Raw genomic sequence first — 19,547 nt, 5'->3', positions numbered from 1 at the left:
CCATGCTGTCTCCTACATTTCTCTTCTGTAAAGTGGCAAAAATACTCCTCTCCCTCCTCCGAGGAACACCAGGGGAAGCACCTTGGCAGGAAGGGAAGCGGTTCTCTTCCCAAATGAAGGGGCCGTGCGCCTGGCGGAGGAGGGCCTCCCAGGAGGGTGTGCGTGGGGCGGGGGGCAGGTCTGCAGGGGTCGCTGGGGCTCTAGAGACACTCCTGCCAGCCTCCGAAAAAGTGCTTCAGCAACAACCACCCAACGATCGCCCCTGGAACTTCAGGGCGGGATGGAGCCCCTCCAGTGAAAAAAAACAACGCCTGGCAGTTGTGTCGGGTTACACCTGAGGGGAACTCAGATTTCTTAAAAAAAAAACAAAACACCAACTATAAACTATAATAACAAAGCATAACCAGATCACAGTGTGAGATGAACTCAATCTGAGCACCACTCCAATTCTACCCCATCGTTACATACAACCTTATATTCCACCCTTTACATACAAACCATCTTTTTTAGTTCTCCTTTATTCCTCTTTACTGAAGTATTTGGAAGTGAATACAGGTAAAACTATATAGACAGATACTTCTCGTGAGTTCTCTATGTCACTTAAGAAAATGTCAAACTAATTAAAAAAAGACAGAAAATGTCAAACTAAAAACAACTACCTTGTACCATTTATATACGGCACTGTATATTATGCAAACCACTAGGGGTTTCTTCCTTGTGGAAATTAAAAGTGAAAATAGTCCTTCGACCACATATAAGCACCATGCAAAATCTTTCTACCTATTTTAGGAGGCTTTCCTGCAAGTTGAAACTGTGTTCATAAGTAGAGGAAGCAAGGCCTTGGCAGAACTGGTTTTAGAGACAGAAATGGTATATGATGTTTGTGTCTTGGAGGCAGCTGGAGGCTGGGATTTAGAAAACTTGCTTGGTTCTTCCTGGCATGACTCACATCTCCTTGTCACAAGCATTTTCCATCTTTGGTCTCTAAGATAAAGACATCATATATTGAGCTTATTATCTCTGAAATAGCACTCAAAGGACAGTGACAAGGAAATATTGCCCCCCCTCATTACGAGGGCACAAAGGCAGAGACAATGCTGAATGAAGAGACCAAAGCAACGCACACTCATCGAGGTCAGACGCCTGCTCCCACCACCCCAGGAGTTCCCAGGGCAGTGGGGCGGCAGGTGAAGGCGCATACAAGTCCTATCTACTGTACTGGGTGGTTCCCTGACATTAGAAACAGAAGCCCCTGCAGAACTGCAGGACGGTCACCTCGTTCAAGAAACAGGCCTTGACACAGACTGCTAGCTAATCCATCATCCACACTCCAATTTGGTCTCCATACCATGAACATGCTCCGTGGACCCTAACTCAACCACAGACCCAGCCCAGAAAAACAGCAAAATATTTACACAATTCTGCTTTCAATTTCCTTCATCTTTCTTCCTGTTAAAAGTATTTTTGGAAAATAAACCTAAGACAAACTGAGCTTATTATCCTGTGGTGTCTTGAGAAATAATATTATTCCGCAGAGCTGCCATCAATCAGTCCAGAGAATTCCATGGGCTGTATAGGCCAGAACACTGGAGTGGGGAGCCGTTCCCTCCTCCAGGGGATCTTCCCAACCCAGGGATCGAACCCAGATCTCCCACATTGCAAGCAGATTCTTTCCCATCTGAGCCACCAGGGAATCCCATGAATACTGGAGTTGGTAGCCTATCCCTTCTCCAGGGGATCTTCCCAACCCAGGAATCAAACTGGGGTCTCCTGCATTGCAGGTGGATTCTTTACCAGCAGAGCTATCAGGGAAGCCCAAAGTGAAAGCATTAGTCGCTCAGTCATATCCGACTCTTTGTGCCCCACGCACCCACGCACTGTAGCCCACCAGGCTCCTCAGTCCATGGGGATTCTCCAGACAAGAATACTGGAGTGGGGTTGTCATTTCCTTCTCCAGGGGATCTTCCCGACCCAGGAATTGAACCCGGGTCTCCTGCATTGCAGGCGGATTCTTTACCTACTGAGCTATGAGGGAAGCCCTCCTATTAAAAGCATTTTTGGAAAATAAGCCTGAGGAACACTGCACTTACTACTCTGTGGTGTTTTGAGAAAGAATATTTTCCTGCAGAGCTGCCATAACCAATCCAGCTATTTTAATGCCACTGCAACGGATCATCCAACACATGAAACACAGCCTCCGAAGGTCACCTGGGACGGACGAGACTGGGTCCAGTTGGCGAATGCAACAACCAGTTCCAAGGCAATCCATCCTCAGGTAGAAACCTACACGCCTCCTGGAAAAAAGGCATTTCTCTGGCTCCCCAGGGAACGTCCTGGTCCCAAAGCGGGTCAAGACCTTCCATCAACAAACCAGTCTCGGCTTTGAGCATTGCTAACACAGAGGATTCGCTAACATTTGAACCTGAGCGTTGCATCCCCAGGCTGCCGGAAGATGACAACAAGCACTTCCTGACTGTCCTGTGACGCTGTGTGTGACCTCGTCAGCATGCAAATGTCAGCTCCAGAGTATTTATCTCACACTGAACTTCAGTCTAGACCTGGCTATTAGAGTGTGGGTATCAGGCGCCCACATGCACTCACGCTTGGGTTCCAGTGCTTGATCTCAGTTATTTACTATTTGCTTACCAACACTTGGGTTTTATGGCCCAAGAGAAATAGGTAATATTAACATTCTGATCGTGGATATGATATAAATACAATGCTCACTAACTATTTACCAGTATTTTATGGAGTCTTGCACCATGTATCACTTTAATATACAAACCCAATTTTAAGTGTTTGTTAAATTAGCCACACTTCTCTGGAAGGTAATAGATACCTTCTTTGGAAGATACATGCGTGCGTGCTAAGTCACTCAGTCGTGTCTGACTCTTTGTGACCCCATGGAACGTAGCCCGCCAGGCTTCTCTGTCCATGGGATTCTCCAGGCAGGAATACTGGAGTGGGTTGCCATGTTCTCCTTCAGGGGATCTTTCCAACCCAGGGATTGAACCTGTTTCTTAACGTCTCCTGCTTGGCAACTGCACAGTAAATTTGGGTGCTATAAAACTGAATTTGCTGTAACAAAATCAGAGTGGCTGTCTTCAATTACTTTCATTGGACTAAGAGAGTCATGGTTCAAGTTAAGTGGACCATTTAAGGCATTGACAGGCTCCTAGGACTTCCGTGGTGGTCCAGTGGTTAAGAATCCACCTGCCAAAGCAGGGGACACAGGTTCCATCCCTGGTCTGGAAAGATTCTACACGTTGTTGGGGAACTAAGCCCATGTGCCACAACTACTGAAGCCCACAGACTCTGGAGCTGTGCTCTGCAATGAGAGGAGCCACTGCAATGAGAAACCCAGGCACCGCGATCAAGAGTAGCCCTCGCTCATCGCAACTAGAGAAAGCCCACACCAGCAACCAAAGATAAAAATAATTTTTTTAAAAAAAGGAATTAAGGTATTGGCAGAGTCCTAATGCATTTCCTGATGTTCAAATATCTGCCTCGGGCAATAAGTGAACTAAGCCAATCAAACAAGGCAGACTGGGTCCCAAGTATGGTTCAAGTGTGCTAATTATTATTATTTTTGCCATTCTCTTAAAAATGGGCATTTTGAACAGTGCGATTTAAAATTCCGCTAAGTTAATTCCGCTTTCATTTTGTTCTCAACGGAAATCTAGATGTAAGAAGCAAACAGCTTTGCTCTTCACTTTTTTTAAAATACTCTGTTAAGGTATCTACATTAGCTTAAATTATCTACATTAGCTTAGATTTATGCCCTTGGAAGCAAGTCAGATGCCAGGAATCCTGCGGGAGGGAACAAGAAGGAAAGGGGGGAATCGGCTTTCACCAATGGAAACCGTGGAGGTCAGTGGCAGTAAGTCTCACCACTGGTCAGCAGAGCCAGGGTTCCAACTGAGGACATCAGAGTCCAGAATACTCGCTCTTAAAGCCCTGGGCATTCCCTGTGTGGGAGTCCTTGGCTATAAGGAAGGAAACCTGTTGTCATAATATGTAGAGAAGGTCTCGCCCACTTCCTAGGCATCCAATTAGATCCAGAGAAGTTTCATCTTTTTCCTCATTAAAGAATCCACACGGATAACCCCAGATGAACATGGGAGCAGACTTGTCCTCTACTGCAGATCACACAGAATTCTGTTTGACATCAACAATGCTTCACGGGGAGTTCAGGGTTTATGAGCCCAAGTCACTCGTTCTCCTTGCTTGGCCCTGCAGTAAGCTTTTCTCTGATCAAAACAAAACCAAAACAATACTTTTCTGTACAGATATCATCTCATATCGCCCCTTCCCTCTTGTGTGGCAGACATGGTCATCTTGAGCAAAGCACCTCCTCGCACACCAACATCTACCTCCTGCTCCCCCAGGGGCCCAGTTCTCTGAGCTCCTGACCGCCATCCACACCGCCGCCCTGGGAACCCTGAAGTCACTCCTGACTCCTCCCACTTCCTCACACTCCCGTCATCTGGGTATGCCCATGTTCCTCCTCACGGTTTTCCTTCCCATTTTACTGAATTGAGATGCCAAAAATCGGTAAGACACATGGTTCTTTCCTGCGTTGCTAATAAAGAAGTTAAGTTGCCACTTAAGCCATGTTGAGGTGCTTCCTTATTACCCAGAAGTTCTTTCCTCTACATCCTGAAAAAAAGCCATTTGGAACTATTTAGACATAGATAATTATCAATACTATGTGGAGGGAAACAGTGTGTGTGTGCGAGCTTACTTATGTCTGACTGTTTGCAGCCCCATGGCCTATAGCCTGCCAGGCTCCTCTGTCCATAGGATTCTCCAGGCAAGAGTACCGGTGTGGGTAGACATGCTCTTCTCCAGGGGATGTTCCCGACCCAGGAATCAAACCTGAGTCTCCTGTGTTGCAGGCAGGTTCTTTACCACCTGAGCCACCGGGGAAGCCCAAAGGAAAACAGAGGAGCTAATAACCAGAACCAGCTTTCAGAAGTGCGGACATGACCTTAGACTCCCCCAGCCCAGTGGACCCTTCAGCTAAATGCAGCCTCACAAGTACCTGGTGGAACCAGCCCAAGACCCACTCAGCCAACCCACAGAATCTAGAGAAATAAGGAATCGCTGTCATCATAAGTGAAAGTCGCTCAGTAGTGTCCGACTCTTTGCGACCCCACGGACTATACAGTCCATGAAATTCTCCAGGCCAGAATATTGGAGTGGGTAGCCTTTCCCTTACTCCAGGGGATCCTCCCAACCCAGGGATCGAACCCAGTTCTCCCGAGTTTCAGGAGGGTTCTTTACCAGCTGAGCCTTCAGGGAAGCTCAAAGGCTGGCATGTCAAGAGTCGTCGTAAGCTCCTCTTGTCGTAAGCACCTCGTTTTTAGATAATGCTCTTTGCACAGTAACAGGTCATTGAAACCGGTAGCTCAGCTATGCATGGGTTGTCTCCCTTTCTGGGTCCATAAACGAATTGGCTGTTGTTTTACAAAAGCATATGGAACTGAAGAACATACCCACTAAAAGCAAACGCACATAGGAGCCCACTTCAACTCTGAATCACAGCAGAATCATTTCAAGGACATTTACACAGCAATTAAAATCACCATGTGCAGTGCCAGCCATGCACCCCCTCAACTGGAGAGACGGTAAAGCTAGTGGCTGTGGTCAGGTTCACCGGGACAACAAATGAATCCACAACACGACGGCCAAGAGGCATCAGCCTAAGACGCGCGGCTGTCTCGGAGCCGGGAAGACGGGCGAACGCTCGTCACAGAACCAGTGACGCGGGGCAGCTCTCCAGCCCGCCTGCCGCCCTGCGTGCCGTTGCCTGGGCGACCCGGCGGCCTCAGGATGGGCCTCTCCTCTGCTATTTCCACCCGTGCTCCATTTTCAGCCCGTACAGTTCGTTCTGTCGTTAGCAGGGATTCTCAAGTGCACGTCTGTTCATTTCACTTCCCTGCTGAGGTCAGGAGCCCCAAGAATACAGGTGTCTCACCTGCCCTCCCAGCCCGCCACCTGCACCCCACTTTCCCTCCACAGATACTGTGTCCTCCTCACTCTTTGCGGCCGTGCTAATGGAGAGACACGGGTGCATCTGAAAGTCAAAGAGGTGACTGGCTGCCCTCCTGGAACTGTTGATGAAGGGGGGTGTTGATGCTGGTGGAAATGGGAATGACAGCAGGCTTGGGCTAGACCAGAGAACAGAGCCCATTTCCCGGGTGAGGACAGTCACGATCCTGTGGTCCCTGCGTCCTGTTCACTGGCACGTTCTGGCACTCCACTGGCAGACACTCACATGTGGCTCATCTGTTATCTCCAGCACACGAAGCTTTGCCCGGCCACCAGACACACATAAATTCATCAACAGATGCCCTCATTCAAGCCTGACAGTCTGTGGGTGGAGAACTCTGTGTGTATTTGAGTTTGTTCACTGAAGGGTCAGGAAGACCTTGTACCATAGGTCATTTACAAACACACTTGCAGGACTTCGCTGGTGGTGCAGTGGATAAGAATCTGCCTGCCAACGCGGGTGACCCAAGTTCGATCCCTGGTCCAGGAAGATTTCACATGCCGCAGAGCAACTAAGCCAGCAAGCTGCAGCTCCTGAAGCCTATGCGCCTGGAGCCCTGCTCTGCAGGAGCAGAAGCCACTGTGATGAGAAGCCTGAGCACCACAACGAAGAGCGGCCCCCACTCGCCGCGACCAGAGAGAGGCCACGCCCAGCAACGAAGAACTGGCGCAACCGAAAATAAATAATTTTTAAAAAATCAAATGCGTTAAAACAAAACACACACTTGCAGATTTAGGCCACACGATTCAGCAGTTCCACTTCTGTGCTCATATCCAGAGAAAACACTAATTCAAAAAGATATACACACTCCAATGTTCGAAGCCGTACTATTTACAGTAGTCAAGACATGGAAGAAATCTAAGCATCCATCAACAGGTGAATGGATTAAGAACAATGTGGTACATGTGTACAATGGAACAATATGGATGGAGATTTTCATGTTATCAGATTATCATATCATTATGATTATCATCATCGTATGAAACAAACATACCTAACATTATCATATTATCAGAAGTTATCTTATTAAGGTAAGCCAGAGGAAGACAAATATCATATGATATCCTTTATATGTGGAAACTTTAAAAAATGATACAAACTGACTCATTTACAAAACAGAAATAGACTCACAAACATAGAAAACAAACTCGTGGTTAGCAAACGGGCTAAGAGGAGGGAGGGATAAACTAGCAGTTTGGGGTTAAAATATGATACTTTGCTCTACAAAACAGATAAGCAGCAAGCACTGGGGACACTGAGTATAGTGTGAACTGTATACAACTGAGTATACAGTGAACTGTACTCAATATCTTGTAATAGCCTATTATAGAAAAGAATCTGAAAAAGAACATATGCACATATGTATGTATAACGGAATTACTCTGCTGTGCCCTTGAAAGTAACACAACATTGTAAATTAACCATACTTCAATTTTTAAAACTGTTTTAAAAAACTGCTTGCAGATTTAAAAGAAAACTCAGTTCTCAGTCTTACCAACAGCTGCTACTCCGCCCACCTGACACCCTTAGAATGGGGAGACGACCAAGGACTCAGGAGAGCCCCTCAACATGCTGCAGGGCGATGTCCCCACCGAGGGGCAGTCCTGGGCTTCCAGGTGGGTTTTTAAATTTCCTCCCCTCACTTTCCAGAAGGATGTTGAGATGGTTTGCACAGAATATAGATGAAAGCTTAATAAGCTAGAAGTGGAAAATCGGGAACAAGTAAATAAGGGAACACATGTATGTAGCGTAAGATAGTTGCCGTGACTCATCCTAAATCCAGGTTCCTGCAGCCAAAGGGAAAGGGTCAGCATGCAGAGCGGTTTCCATTCTCAGCAACACAGCCCAGTCCTCAGCCGGGGCTAGGACCCCCTCGGGGCTCGTTCTGAGGTTAATAGGCCACATGGACCTTTACACAAGAGACAACGGATAACGCAGAGCCCTTTTCGATGTCTGTATCTCAGCCTTTGCTAAACCAGTGCTGTTTGTTTTCTCCTAGGACTTTTAGTCTTCTATTAATAAAATAAAACCTGCTTGTGTATGCATGATAGATCTAATTTTTCTAAAATGACACATTTTTGCATTGCAGTTCATGCCATGTTGGTAATCATTCTGTTTAAAGAGTCCAAAGTATTAAATACTGTTGTCGAAACCCATTATCTTCCCAGTGATAGATTTCCAGAAGGGGAAAGGAAATGCAGATACGCTGGAAGAAATGTGCTCAATTTTAGATCGATTTTAAATGTATAATGAAAAGAAAACTACATCCCTAGTTATAAGGAGCCAAAGCCAAAACAACAAAACAGTGAAAAGAGGGCACAACAAAAGCACGTAGTTACCAACCCGCACTGCAGGTGCAGCAGATGGATTCAATCACCTGTGTGTTCAGCAGCGTCCAAAACCACCAAGGTGTGGGATTTCAAACATGCACCGTTCATGCTAAATAAGAGTCATCACTGAGAATTCAGTGCCCACACGACGTGTGAAATCCCGGGGAAGGCGGCAGAGAATAACGCTGTAGAGCTCGGATCCTGTGCTGTTTCCCTCCCGGATGACCTGGCGCTTCTCTGAGTCACGTCTCCCAACCTGCACCTCGTCTGCACGTGGAGACGTGCCGACCGCCCCCCTTCCCACCAGCCATCATCCTAATCACACGACTCATTTATACAAAATGTGTGTCACAGCACAAGTCCATGCGTCTGTCCCCACTAGATAGAGAGCACCCCGAGGGCAGAATCCCGTCTATCATGTCTGTGTTCTCGGTGATGCTTACCCATTCATCCAGCAGACATTTAACATTCAATGCAATCCTTAGAGACAGAGAGAGAAAAAAGTAAGTAAGATGATCCTTCAGCTCAAGAAGCTACCAAAATAACAACAGAATCAAATCAGAGAAACCTTCACACCAAAAGCCAGACAGCAGGAGAAAGAGGTAGTCCAGGCTTGTCTCATCTAGGAAGAAATGTGCAAAACTCCCTAGCAATATTTAGCAAAATATACTCAGAAAGTATTTTTTTTCAGCAGTGAGGCTTTTTCAGGGCAGGCCGGCTGGGCAAGGATTGTGGCCATGAATTCAGTGTGAAGAGGGCCAGTTCAGTGGTGTCATCACTCTGAGCTCTTCCAGGGCAAGTACAGACCAAGCGAGGGCTGGGTCCCAAGGCGAGGCTTGCCCCAGGTGAACGCAAGGTGGTCCGGGGGTACGGAAGCCAGAGCTCCTTGCAGGGAGCTGACAGACGGTGGGTATGAAATAGGAACTGCCATAGGAGGGGAGCAAAACCCAAAGGCTGGCGGCCTGCTATCAGAAAACAGTAGACTGATAACTCAAGAGCTCCCAACGCCAACAGGTTCCAGAGGGTCAGGACTCAAGCAGACCAGTTGGGAAGGAAGGAAATAGTAGGCATTCAACAGCTTTGTTGAATATTCACACAGCGGAGCCACTGCAGCACGGATTTCATAAGCTGGTCTGGAATATGCGGTCATCGTATAAACAGGTGATGTGGGCCTGTCCAGGTTGCCAAGATCTGGCCTCTACCTGCCTCCCTTGTCCCATGCTTTGTGTTGCAGTAACAGATTGTGTGTTTGGATGAACACATACACACGTGCACACACATAAACACACACACACACACTTCCTCCAGCTGTCATGTCTACCTAAAATCCGCTCCCAGCTCCCTCCAGGCCAAGCTTGGCTCACTTTTGCTCCTCCCAGGCGGTCCCATAAGACCTGTGTGTATTTTTATCTCTGTACTCCCTGTGTTCCATCGCTAACATCTGACGTGCCTCCCAGGCCTGGACTCTGGGCCCCAGGTTTGCCCCTGATCTGTTCGCCTCGTTCACAGGAGGGAGCCTGTGCTCAGAAGCTCGTTCTACAGGAGCGGAGCCAGCCTGTCCAGTGTCCTTTTTGATGCCAAAGGACACCAGGGTCTTCTGGAGGAGGAATGCACCTCACCTCACCTGAAGGGGAGCAAACCCAAGGGCTGGCGGCCTGACTCAGAACAGAACAGACTGACATGCTCAAGAGCCCCCTAGGGGCGAGGACAGTTATCACTGTCCCTTGTCAAGAAGTACTTACTTTTTTCTTTCTTCGTGAATGTTTCTCCATGTCTGTGTACTTTCTGAAAAAACAAAAGAAAGTCACGCTTGAAATGTTTAAAGCTCACCAAAATAATCAAATAAAAATGTCGACCACCGTCTCAGCCTCAGGAAACACTGACCACCACAAGGAAGGAGCTAACTGTCCCCAGAGGACACAACCTCCTAGCAACATCAGCTTCCAGGAAGAGAAAGCACCCCCACCCTGGGGTTGTGGGGGGGTAGTGGCTGACCCAAGGTTGACCCAAGGGCAGCACATTTATAGGCACCTTCTGCCCTAAGGCCTTTATATGCTCTCAGGGCAGGGTGGATGGGAACCCTAACATTTGAAAGGATTTGACAGTTGTTTAATCACATTTGCAAACACGGTTTCTTCACACAGCCCTTGAGAGGACGTGCAGAATCAGCATTCCTGCTCTCCTTGGGCTGGTAGACAACTCGGGCTCCAGACACGAGGGTTTACTCAAACGCCCAACTGATCAGCAGAACTGGGGCCAAAGCAGCCAACGTTGGGCCAATCCAGCCCAAAGTCCGGTTCCTCCCCCGTCCCCTCCCCTGCCAGCAGGGCTCCTGTCTGCCTTCCGAGTCGTCTGCCTTCCTAGTCGACAGCCACGCAGACCGGCCCCCCTGCAGCTAATACTTCCCTGGGGCCTCCGGGCCTCCGCTGTGCGCGTTCGGACCGGCCCCCCTGACGCAGGCCTCCCGCTGAGGAGCACCTGCCCGGTCTGCCTCCTGAGTGGTGACTGGACTCAGGCTCTCATGCACCCTGCGGACTCTTCATCCCAAGCCCCAGCTCTCTGACGAGGGAGAAAGCTCTTTAAGCAACCCAGAGACTCGGGTCAGGGTTCAACACGTGACCAGATGACAGGAAAGAACAAAACACTGATGGGCAGAGGCCCTCGTGCGAGGAGCCAGGGACACAGTGGGAGCACCATTCAACTCAGCCCAACAGCCCCGACTGTCTCTCCACCCACCACGTTGTCAGGACCATCAGCAGTGGATTAGAACCGCAGTAAAACCGGGGTAAAAAGCTTTCTATAAAGAAAGCTGAGTGCTGAAGAATTGATGCTTTTGAACTAGTGTTCAAAAGGGACTCTTGAGAGTCCCTTGGACTACAAGGAGATCCAACCAGTCCATCCTAAAGGAGATCAGTCCTGGGTGTTCATCGGAAGGACTGATGTTGAAGCTGAAACTCCAATACTTTGGCCACTTGATGCGAAGAGCTGACTCACTGGAAAAGACCCTGATGCTAGGAAAGATTGAGGGCAGGAGAAGAAGGGGACAACAGAGGATGAGCTGGTTGGATGGCATCACCAACTCAATGGACATGAGTTTGGGTAAACTCTGAGAGCTGGTGATGGACAGGGAGGCCTAGCGTGCTGCAGTCCATGGGGTTGCAAAGAGTCAGACACAACAGAGCGACTGAACTGAACTGAAAATCGGGAAATACCCAGCCCCGCCAGGCGTGGGGGCGGGACGCTTACCCAAGCATCCACCTGCCCACCACACCACGGGGGGTCCCCGTCCACCAACGGGACGAAGGGAGCCTTAAAGTAGAAACCCTAGCCGCGGAGGAGCCAAATTGGGCAGGAGGACACTGCTCCCGTGAAAGCGTCTCAAGTTTCCCACTCGGAGCTCCTGCGGGGGTCCTGGGGTGGGGGTGAAGGCCCGCCGGCAAGGCGGAAACCACCCAGTGCCCCGCAGTGAGATGAAAACAGATGCCTCTTGTTCTCAACGCAGTGACCCTAACAGCTCGAGGGAGAAGCCCGACGCGGAGGGTTCCCGCAGGCCCGCCCATAGGCCCCACACTAAGTGTGGATCTGACACAACCCTGGGGGCCCAGCCACCAGCGCAGCACAATCCCGAGGGTGGGCTTCAGACACTGCTCATCTCAGCAAGGCCTGGAGCTCAGACGGGTGCTTGGTCCGCCTTAAACACTGCAGCGACAGCCCCGTGAAGAAACACGTGGGCTCGTGTGTACACGGGTCCACGGCCCCCAAGAGCCCGACACCCCTGGTGCAGGAGACGCGGGGACGGCTGCAGGTTCCCGGGCAGGCCCAGGCCTGGCCCCCAGCAGGGCACATCTGATGCCCGCAGGCCTGGCCTCCCCTGCCCAGGCCGGTTTTCTCAGCTGACCCAGAGGCACCAAGCCCAAGCCTTCCCTTGGGGCCAAACGTGAGGAGCTGGATTGGCATACAGCTCCGACCTTCGGTCCCGCAGGCAGCCTCCTGCCCGCCCGTCTGCGGAGCCCGGGGCCGCCCCGACGACACCGGGCATCCAACACTCACAGCTCGTCCGGCGCCGTGACCCCGAGGGCCCCAGACCCACAGGGCGGTGTCTGCATCTGGCGGCAAACTCAGAAAGGGCAGACGGGACTGGAATCCACAGGCTGATAACGTGGAGCTGGGAGCACGGAGGGTTTTCACACAAATACAGCCTGAGGGCAAGCTGGGTGGGACACGGAAATTCGCGGAGGGGTCAGGCACCATTCTGCCCCGGGGACGGACGCAAACCACCTGTCTCATCACCTCAAGGACCGGGACCGAAAGACGAACTCTCTGCTGAAGCAGTCCGCTCCGTTCTCAGGAGCATCGACGCACGTCGGATCCCCGACGCTGGGCTCTTCAGGACCCGGGACGCACGTCAGCGCCAACATTGGACACGGGAGACACGTCAGCGCGCCGACGCTGGGCTCTTCAGGACGCAGGACGCACGTCAGCGCCAACGTTGGACACGGGAGACACGTCAGCGCGCCGACGCCGGGCTCTTCAGGACGCCGGACGCACGTCAGAGCCCCAGCGCCGGGCACTTCTGCCTCAGGGAAGAACCCGGCCGTCCCCCAGGCCTGAGCCCACAGGAGAGCACGGGGCCTTCTCTTCAGGCGCCCGCCTGCCCTGTCCCAGATGCCACCGGAGAGTGACGGACAGTCGCCAGACGCTCTCAGGGGACGGGATCGCAGCCCCCGCCGTCTCATCCTCCTCCCAGCCACTCCTCCACAACCAAAGACCCACACTCCGAGGGCTCCCTGTTACCCAGGTACGGGATCTAGTAAAATCATGGCTTTGTTCACCAGGAGAGACCACTCCCCGGCACACACTGCTTTACAGAAGGAAAAGCAAGTTGAATTAAGAAAACAAACTGTGTCAGGGGGAGGGTGGGTTATCATGACCGTGGCCTGGGACTACCTCCATCTTGCACGTTTAAACCCTTGACCTCTGTGACCCCAGGAACCCAGAAAAACCCCAGTCCCCAGCGCACTGGACACAGGACGTCGCTGTGCTGTGCAACTCTCCCCAATACCAGAGGTTCCTCCACGCCTAAGATTTTGAAAATCCAAAACTGCATCACATATAAAATGAGAAGATCAAATTTCACTACAGAAAAACAGCAGATACCTGAACTGATCTGGTAACAGCAGATACCTGAACAGATACCTGAACAGAGGATGAGATGGTTGGATGGCATCACCGACTCGATGGACATGAGTTTGAGTAAACTCCGGGAGTTGGTGATGGACAGGCAGGCCTGGCCTGCTGCAGTCCGTGGGGTCACAGAGAGTCGGGCACGACTGAGCCACTGAACTGACTGAACTGAACTGGCCACGTGAGGGAGAGGTGCCAGGGAAAGGGCAGGTTTCACCAGGCGGAATAAAGGAATGGAAAGTGCTCACTGTTGGACTTCACTCGGCACCTTCGGGGACTTCCAGTAAGGGAAATTCTTGAAGGCCTCCAGTCCCGCCGCCACGTAAAAATGGTTGTCTTGCAAATCCTTGGAGTTGTCCAAAAGATGTCCATTCATTGTAAATAATCTGCGGATAAAGAAAAAGCAATGGGCTGGAGATTTAAGAGCCATGACGTCAGGGCCGAGGATGGGGAGAAGGGGCACCCAGTAGCCAACACGACTGGCATGTGGACCACATAGGGAGTAACGGGACTGATGCTCTCTGAACAAACCTAATCCAAACAGGCCGAGCCCTGAGCGGGCGGCTCTGCCAGGATTGGGCTTGCTTTACATTTTCAGATTTTTTAATTTTTTATTTAATTTTAATTTTATTAATTTTATTTTAATAAAATAATTTTAATAATTTAAATATTATAATACTAATTTAAATTTAATAAAATAATTTTAATAAAAAATAAAATTAATTTTATTTAATTTTAATTTTTAATTATGTACAAGTGCTGAAAGGCCCTTTCAGAGAAGAACACTTTAAGCTGTTGGTTGTTGTTCAATTAATTTTAACTAATAACAGCTAAAATTAGTACAAATTGGCTTATGGTGTATAACAATACTTGAAAAAAAACACCCTGGCATTTATTAGAAAATAATATGCCTTCTTATAAGCACTGAAAGAATAAAATATGTCTGCTTTCCATTCTGCACTCTTTCCGGCAAGTATTAATGCACTCATTCATTCATTTAAGAAGCCATTCAGATCGCTCAATGTTGAGCATCTGTTAGGCACAAGACAATGAGGTAGTCATTGCCTTGGATAAAAATATGAATAAGAAAGTCACTGCTTCCCCAGAGTCAAGAAGTGTACAAAACTTGGAAGCCAAGTAGGACCAGAGAAGGGCAAAGGGCCAGTGTTCTGAGGAGAGAAAGACCAGAAGCTACTGTAGGCTTCACTGAGGTGGGAGAATGTGCAGAGGGGTGTGAAGGGTGCATAGGAGTTCCATGTGTGAAGATGGAAGGCTTTGCGGAAGCAGAAGGGGTCTCTGCAAAAATCCAGGACACAGGGGGCTGACTGCCACTGAAAGATGACACCCAGAGGACTTGAACACTGAATCTCGAGCCTGGAATTCTAAGGGGAGGAGCTCATCGCTGACTCAGAGTGAGCGGAGGTTGGAAATGTGGGGCGAGTGCTGTTTGACGGCACTCAGCTGGCTGTTATGGATGGGATGTGACCAAGGGAAAGCACCTCGCCCCGGGGAAGGAGACGCAGAGCTGTCGCTGGGGTGGAGGACGTGCTTACCAACAACTGCAGCAAGCACAGGAGGGGAGACGAGAGAAGGAAGCAGGACATGTGGAACAGGCGGGACCCCTGGGACCTACCCCTCCCTCCATCACACACCAGCAAGCGGGGGACCAGCCCGGGGGCTGGCTCACGCACAGCGGCGGGGGCCCCCCCGCCACTGAAGCGCTGATCCCGTGAGCCCAGGATGGGGCCTGAGCATCTGTTTCCAACCAGGGCAGCTCCTGGCCCTGCTGCCATGGGTCACCTGGAGGGGCAACAAGGAGACCCCAGACAGGAGAGAGCAGTGAGACACCTTGGGAGCTGAGCACCAGGCTTCCAGGTGGGAGGCAGGGCTTGGAATTCCCTTCCCCGCCTGCTCTTCCCTTGGACGGTCAGTGCCTGTCCCCCCAGAGGGCTCACAGCTGACCAGCAGCAAGTCAGGGTGGGGCAGGCACCCTCAGCAGTGAGCGGCCCGGGGAGGTGGCAGACTGACCTGTCATAGCCTGGAGGACAGCATCCCCCCAAAGCCCGGGCTCCGGGGGTTGCACCCCAAGGCACTGGGGATGGAGCCTGGGGAGACGCCACTGGAGGAAGTGCTGGGACAGATGGAGCAGGAGCTTGAACAAGGAAAACTTTATAAAGTAAGGGAACTGAGAAATGAGCAATTACTTGAAAGAGACACATGTATCCCAATGTTCATTGCAGCGCTATTTACAATAGCTTAGAACATGGAAGCAACCTAGATGTCCATCAGCAGATGAATGGATACAGACGTTGTGGTACATATATACAATGGAATATTACTCAGCCACAAAAAGGAATGCATTTGAGTCATTTCTGATGAGGTGGATGAACCTAGAACCTATTATACAGAGTGAAGTTAGAGAAAGAGAAATACCTTATTCTAACGCATATATACAGAATCTAGGAAAATGGTACTGAAGAATTTACTTACAGGGCAGTAGTGGAGAAACAGACATAGAGAATAGACTTATGGAACATGGAGGGGAGGAGAGGGTGAGATGTATGGAGAGAGTAACATGGAAACTCACATGACCATGTGTAAAATAGATAGACAACGGGAATTTGCTGTTTGTCTCAGGAAACCCAAACAGGGGCTCTGTATCAACCTAGAGGGGTGGGATGGAGAGGGAGACGGGAGGGAGGTTCAAAACGGAGGGGATGTGTGCACACCTATGGCTGATTCATGCTGAGGGTTGACAGTAAACAGCAAAATTCCGTAAAGCAATTATCCTTCAATAAAAAATAACAAAATAAGCAATTACTGTTTGGAACATAAAACAGAGGAGCCATCCCAGGACAAAGCAGGGAATGATAACAGAACACAGAGATGGAAAGTTAGGGGGTAAAAATGAGAAGTGCCATCATGCAGACAATAGGAATCCCCAAAGAAGCTAAAACAGGAGCTGAAAGGAAGAAACACATGTAGAAACAATGAAGATTAATGTCACAGAAGGAAAGACAGAGGGCAGTTGAGCTGGAAGTGCCCCCAGCGGGTGAGAAAGCAGAGAGACCAGGGTCAGGGTCACCGGCACGGCCGACCGAGCTCCACAGAGGCTGAGAGTGGAAACGGTCGGACCTCGGAGCCTCACTCGACTCGGCCAGGACTGCTCAGTACCGTGCTCTCCAGCTGGGACAGGGAGACAGGGGGCGCCGGAGGACAGGCCACCCTCCCTCGTCCTGGGCTTGCTGCCCGAGCAGACTCCACTGCTGTCTCAGCCTCACCTTCCCCTCCGGCCAAAGCCCTGCGGCCTCGACGACCTCCGCTGCCTCCCTGCACAGACCACCAAGCTGCTGGCTACGACCTCGGGCCGTCCCTGGACTCACCTCCTCACCGAGCCCCTCCGGGCTGGTCCCTCCCTGCCCGGCCATGGGCCGTCCACCCATTTGCCCCCTCCCTCACCCCGGGCCGCCAAGCATCAGAGAAAACCGCGGCCCTGCAAGGCATCCCACCGCACATCCCGGGCCCAGGCTCGTGGGGCCCCCAACTCTGCTCGGCCTCACTTCTGCTCTGCTCACTCGGCTCGCTGTCCCCCGTCCACTCACGAGAGACCACCTTCCCACCTCCAGGTCCAGCGCCTTCCATCTGCTTGGGACCTTGTCCCCGTGGCCACCCCAGCCCTCTCCTCCCAAGTGCATCACTGACCACGCACACACACATGCACACTCACACACAGAGCAGCCTCGAGACAGCAAGGTGCCGGCCTGCAGGGCCTGCATGGTATGGACACTGGAGGCTGCTCTGGCCTCAGGCCTGGCTACCTCCTCACAAGGACGCCAGCTGTATACAGTGGACCATCTGCGGTTTCCCCCAGACCCTTCGCTTGTTCCTGATCGTGATTGCCAGCCCATCCCACACTCACAACACACCAAGGGTTCCTCAGACACCACCACATCATGACTCCTGGAAGCAGGTACTGTTCTAATTTCCAGTTTCCCAGAGGAGGAGACAGGCCTTGGGAAGCTCAGCGCCTCCCCAGTGTGACCCACGTGCGGCTACTGCGGCCTCCTTTGTCCAAGGACTCCACCCCCACCGATGGGCCAGTCAGTCCCCCGACTTCTCCTGCCCAGGTGTAATTGCTGGCCACCCGCGGGGACGCTGGGGGCCCTGGGGACAGAGTGGGGTCACGGGACACACCTGCCTGGGTAGCCATGTTCACCACACCTCGTGGGAGGGGGACACTCACGAAACTTCATTGCGTGAATGCACAAAAATGGTTAAAAATAAGTATGGTCCGAAGACTCCAGAAATACTGCCTGCCTGAAGAATTAAAACCAGAGTTCACGAGCCTCATGTCAGACCTCGCTGTACTGGTTAGAAGTTCTCACCGAAACCCCCACTTCCCGGGTCCCTGGGGCAGCCCGCAGGCTTACTTTCTAACGCCTCCCAGAGGAAAGACCTTCTCCCCGACCGTGGCCAGCACGCTGTTCCACTCCATCAGGCTGAATTTGGGTATAATAATCTTTACAGGTGGAATAAATAATCTTCCATTTGTGAAAACACTGCAAGGATAAAAGGAAAAGACTTTGTTAGTGCCTCACGCTCTGGGGGAAAACGCTGGGCGTTCAAGAAAAAAACACAGAACCATGGAAACCATGCAAAGCCCTGAGCTCAGAGAAGGGGGCAGAAACAGCAGGGACTCGGCCTCCTAGGAGAGAGAACACATCAATGAGCAGGGCTACACTCTGTTCTTTAAAAACTATGCCTCTGTCAAAACAGAATTCTCCTACACTGTTGGTGGGAATGAAAACTGATACAGCCACTTGGGAGACCAGTATGGAGGTTTCTTAAAAAACTAAGAATAGGATTTCCATATGACCCAGCAATCCCACTACTGGGCACATACCCAGAGAAAATCATAATGCAAAAAGACGCATGCACCCCAGCGTTCACTGCAGCCCTATTTACAACAGCCAGGACGTGGAAGTGACCTGGATGCCCATCAGCAGAGGAATGGACAGAGAAGATGTGGAACATACATGCAATGGAATAATATTGTTGTTCAGTCGCTAAGCCATGTCTGACTCTTCCACAACCCCACAGACTGTAGCCTGCCAGGCTCCTCTGTCCGTGGGATTCCCCAGGCAAGAATTGTGGAGTGGGTTGCATTTTCTTCTCCAGGGCATCTTCCCGACCCAGGAATCGAACCCACATCTCCTTCATTGGCATGAGGGTTCTTTCCCGCTAAGCCACATCCAAATGCAAATAATTTAAAACTGGAGAAATACATCTCTTTTTTTTTTTTCAGGGTAAATGTAAATTTAATTTAACATGTTTGCACCCAATAAAAAGAATCCATTCTCTCATTAAGGCTCTGTGGCAAGAGGCCTGCAAACTCCAGAGTCCACCTTTTCCATGTTTAAATGTTGCCCCCAAACAAACCTTGAAAGGATGTTCTGTGCAAGCTGCATCACAACTCATGTGTGATGTTACTACTACACTGAAGATTTGCAGCAACGTTCCCACCTAGTGGTGCTCCTAAAGGGTGTACACCAAAAGTCTTTCCAAACATAGACAGCTACTATTAATTGTTTAAGTAGGACAAACATTAAATGTTTCTAAATAAGAAGTATTTTTTCAAAGTAGGAAATAGGACCTGGATCCAGGAATGAATTTTATTATCATGGTGATAATGATGGTGATAGTGGTGGTGGTGGTGGTGATGATGGTGATGGTGGTGGTGATGGTGGTGATGGTGATGGTGGTGGTGGTGATGGTGGTGATGGTCGTGGTGGTGGTGGTGGTGGTGGTGGTGATGGTCGTGGTGATGGTGGTGATGGTGGTGGTGGTGGTGGTGGTGGTGGTGGTGATGCTGATGGTGGTGGTGGTGATGCTGGTGGTGGTGGTGGTGGTGGTGGTGGTGGTGATGGTCGTGGTGATGGTGGTGATGGTGGTGATGGTGATGGTGGTGATGGTGGTGG

The 19,547-nt window shown here is 50.5% G+C and overlaps 1 protein-coding gene across 1 annotated transcript in view; it reads right to left on the bottom strand.

Annotated features, from left to right (window-relative positions):
* The window catches only part of DCDC2C (doublecortin domain containing 2C), a 65,244-nt gene that overhangs the window by 30,005 nt on the left and 15,692 nt on the right, over nt 1-19,547 (bottom strand). The window contains exons 4-6 of the mRNA XM_043927832.1: nt 18,000-18,128; nt 13,818-13,955; nt 10,128-10,170 (exon numbers count right to left, since the gene is read on the bottom strand). Of these exons, the coding sequence (XP_043783767.1) occupies nt 10,128-10,170; nt 13,818-13,955; nt 18,000-18,128 (310 nt within the window). The remainder of the gene's footprint in view (nt 1-10,127; nt 10,171-13,817; nt 13,956-17,999; nt 18,129-19,547) is intronic.

The sequence above is a fragment of the Cervus elaphus genome, chromosome 16, assembly GCF_910594005.1.
Source record: "Cervus elaphus chromosome 16, mCerEla1.1, whole genome shotgun sequence".
Lineage (NCBI taxonomy): Eukaryota > Metazoa > Chordata > Mammalia > Artiodactyla > Cervidae > Cervus > Cervus elaphus.
Note: the sequence above shows the minus strand (reverse complement) of the source record. Positions and strands in the feature narration are given on the sequence as shown.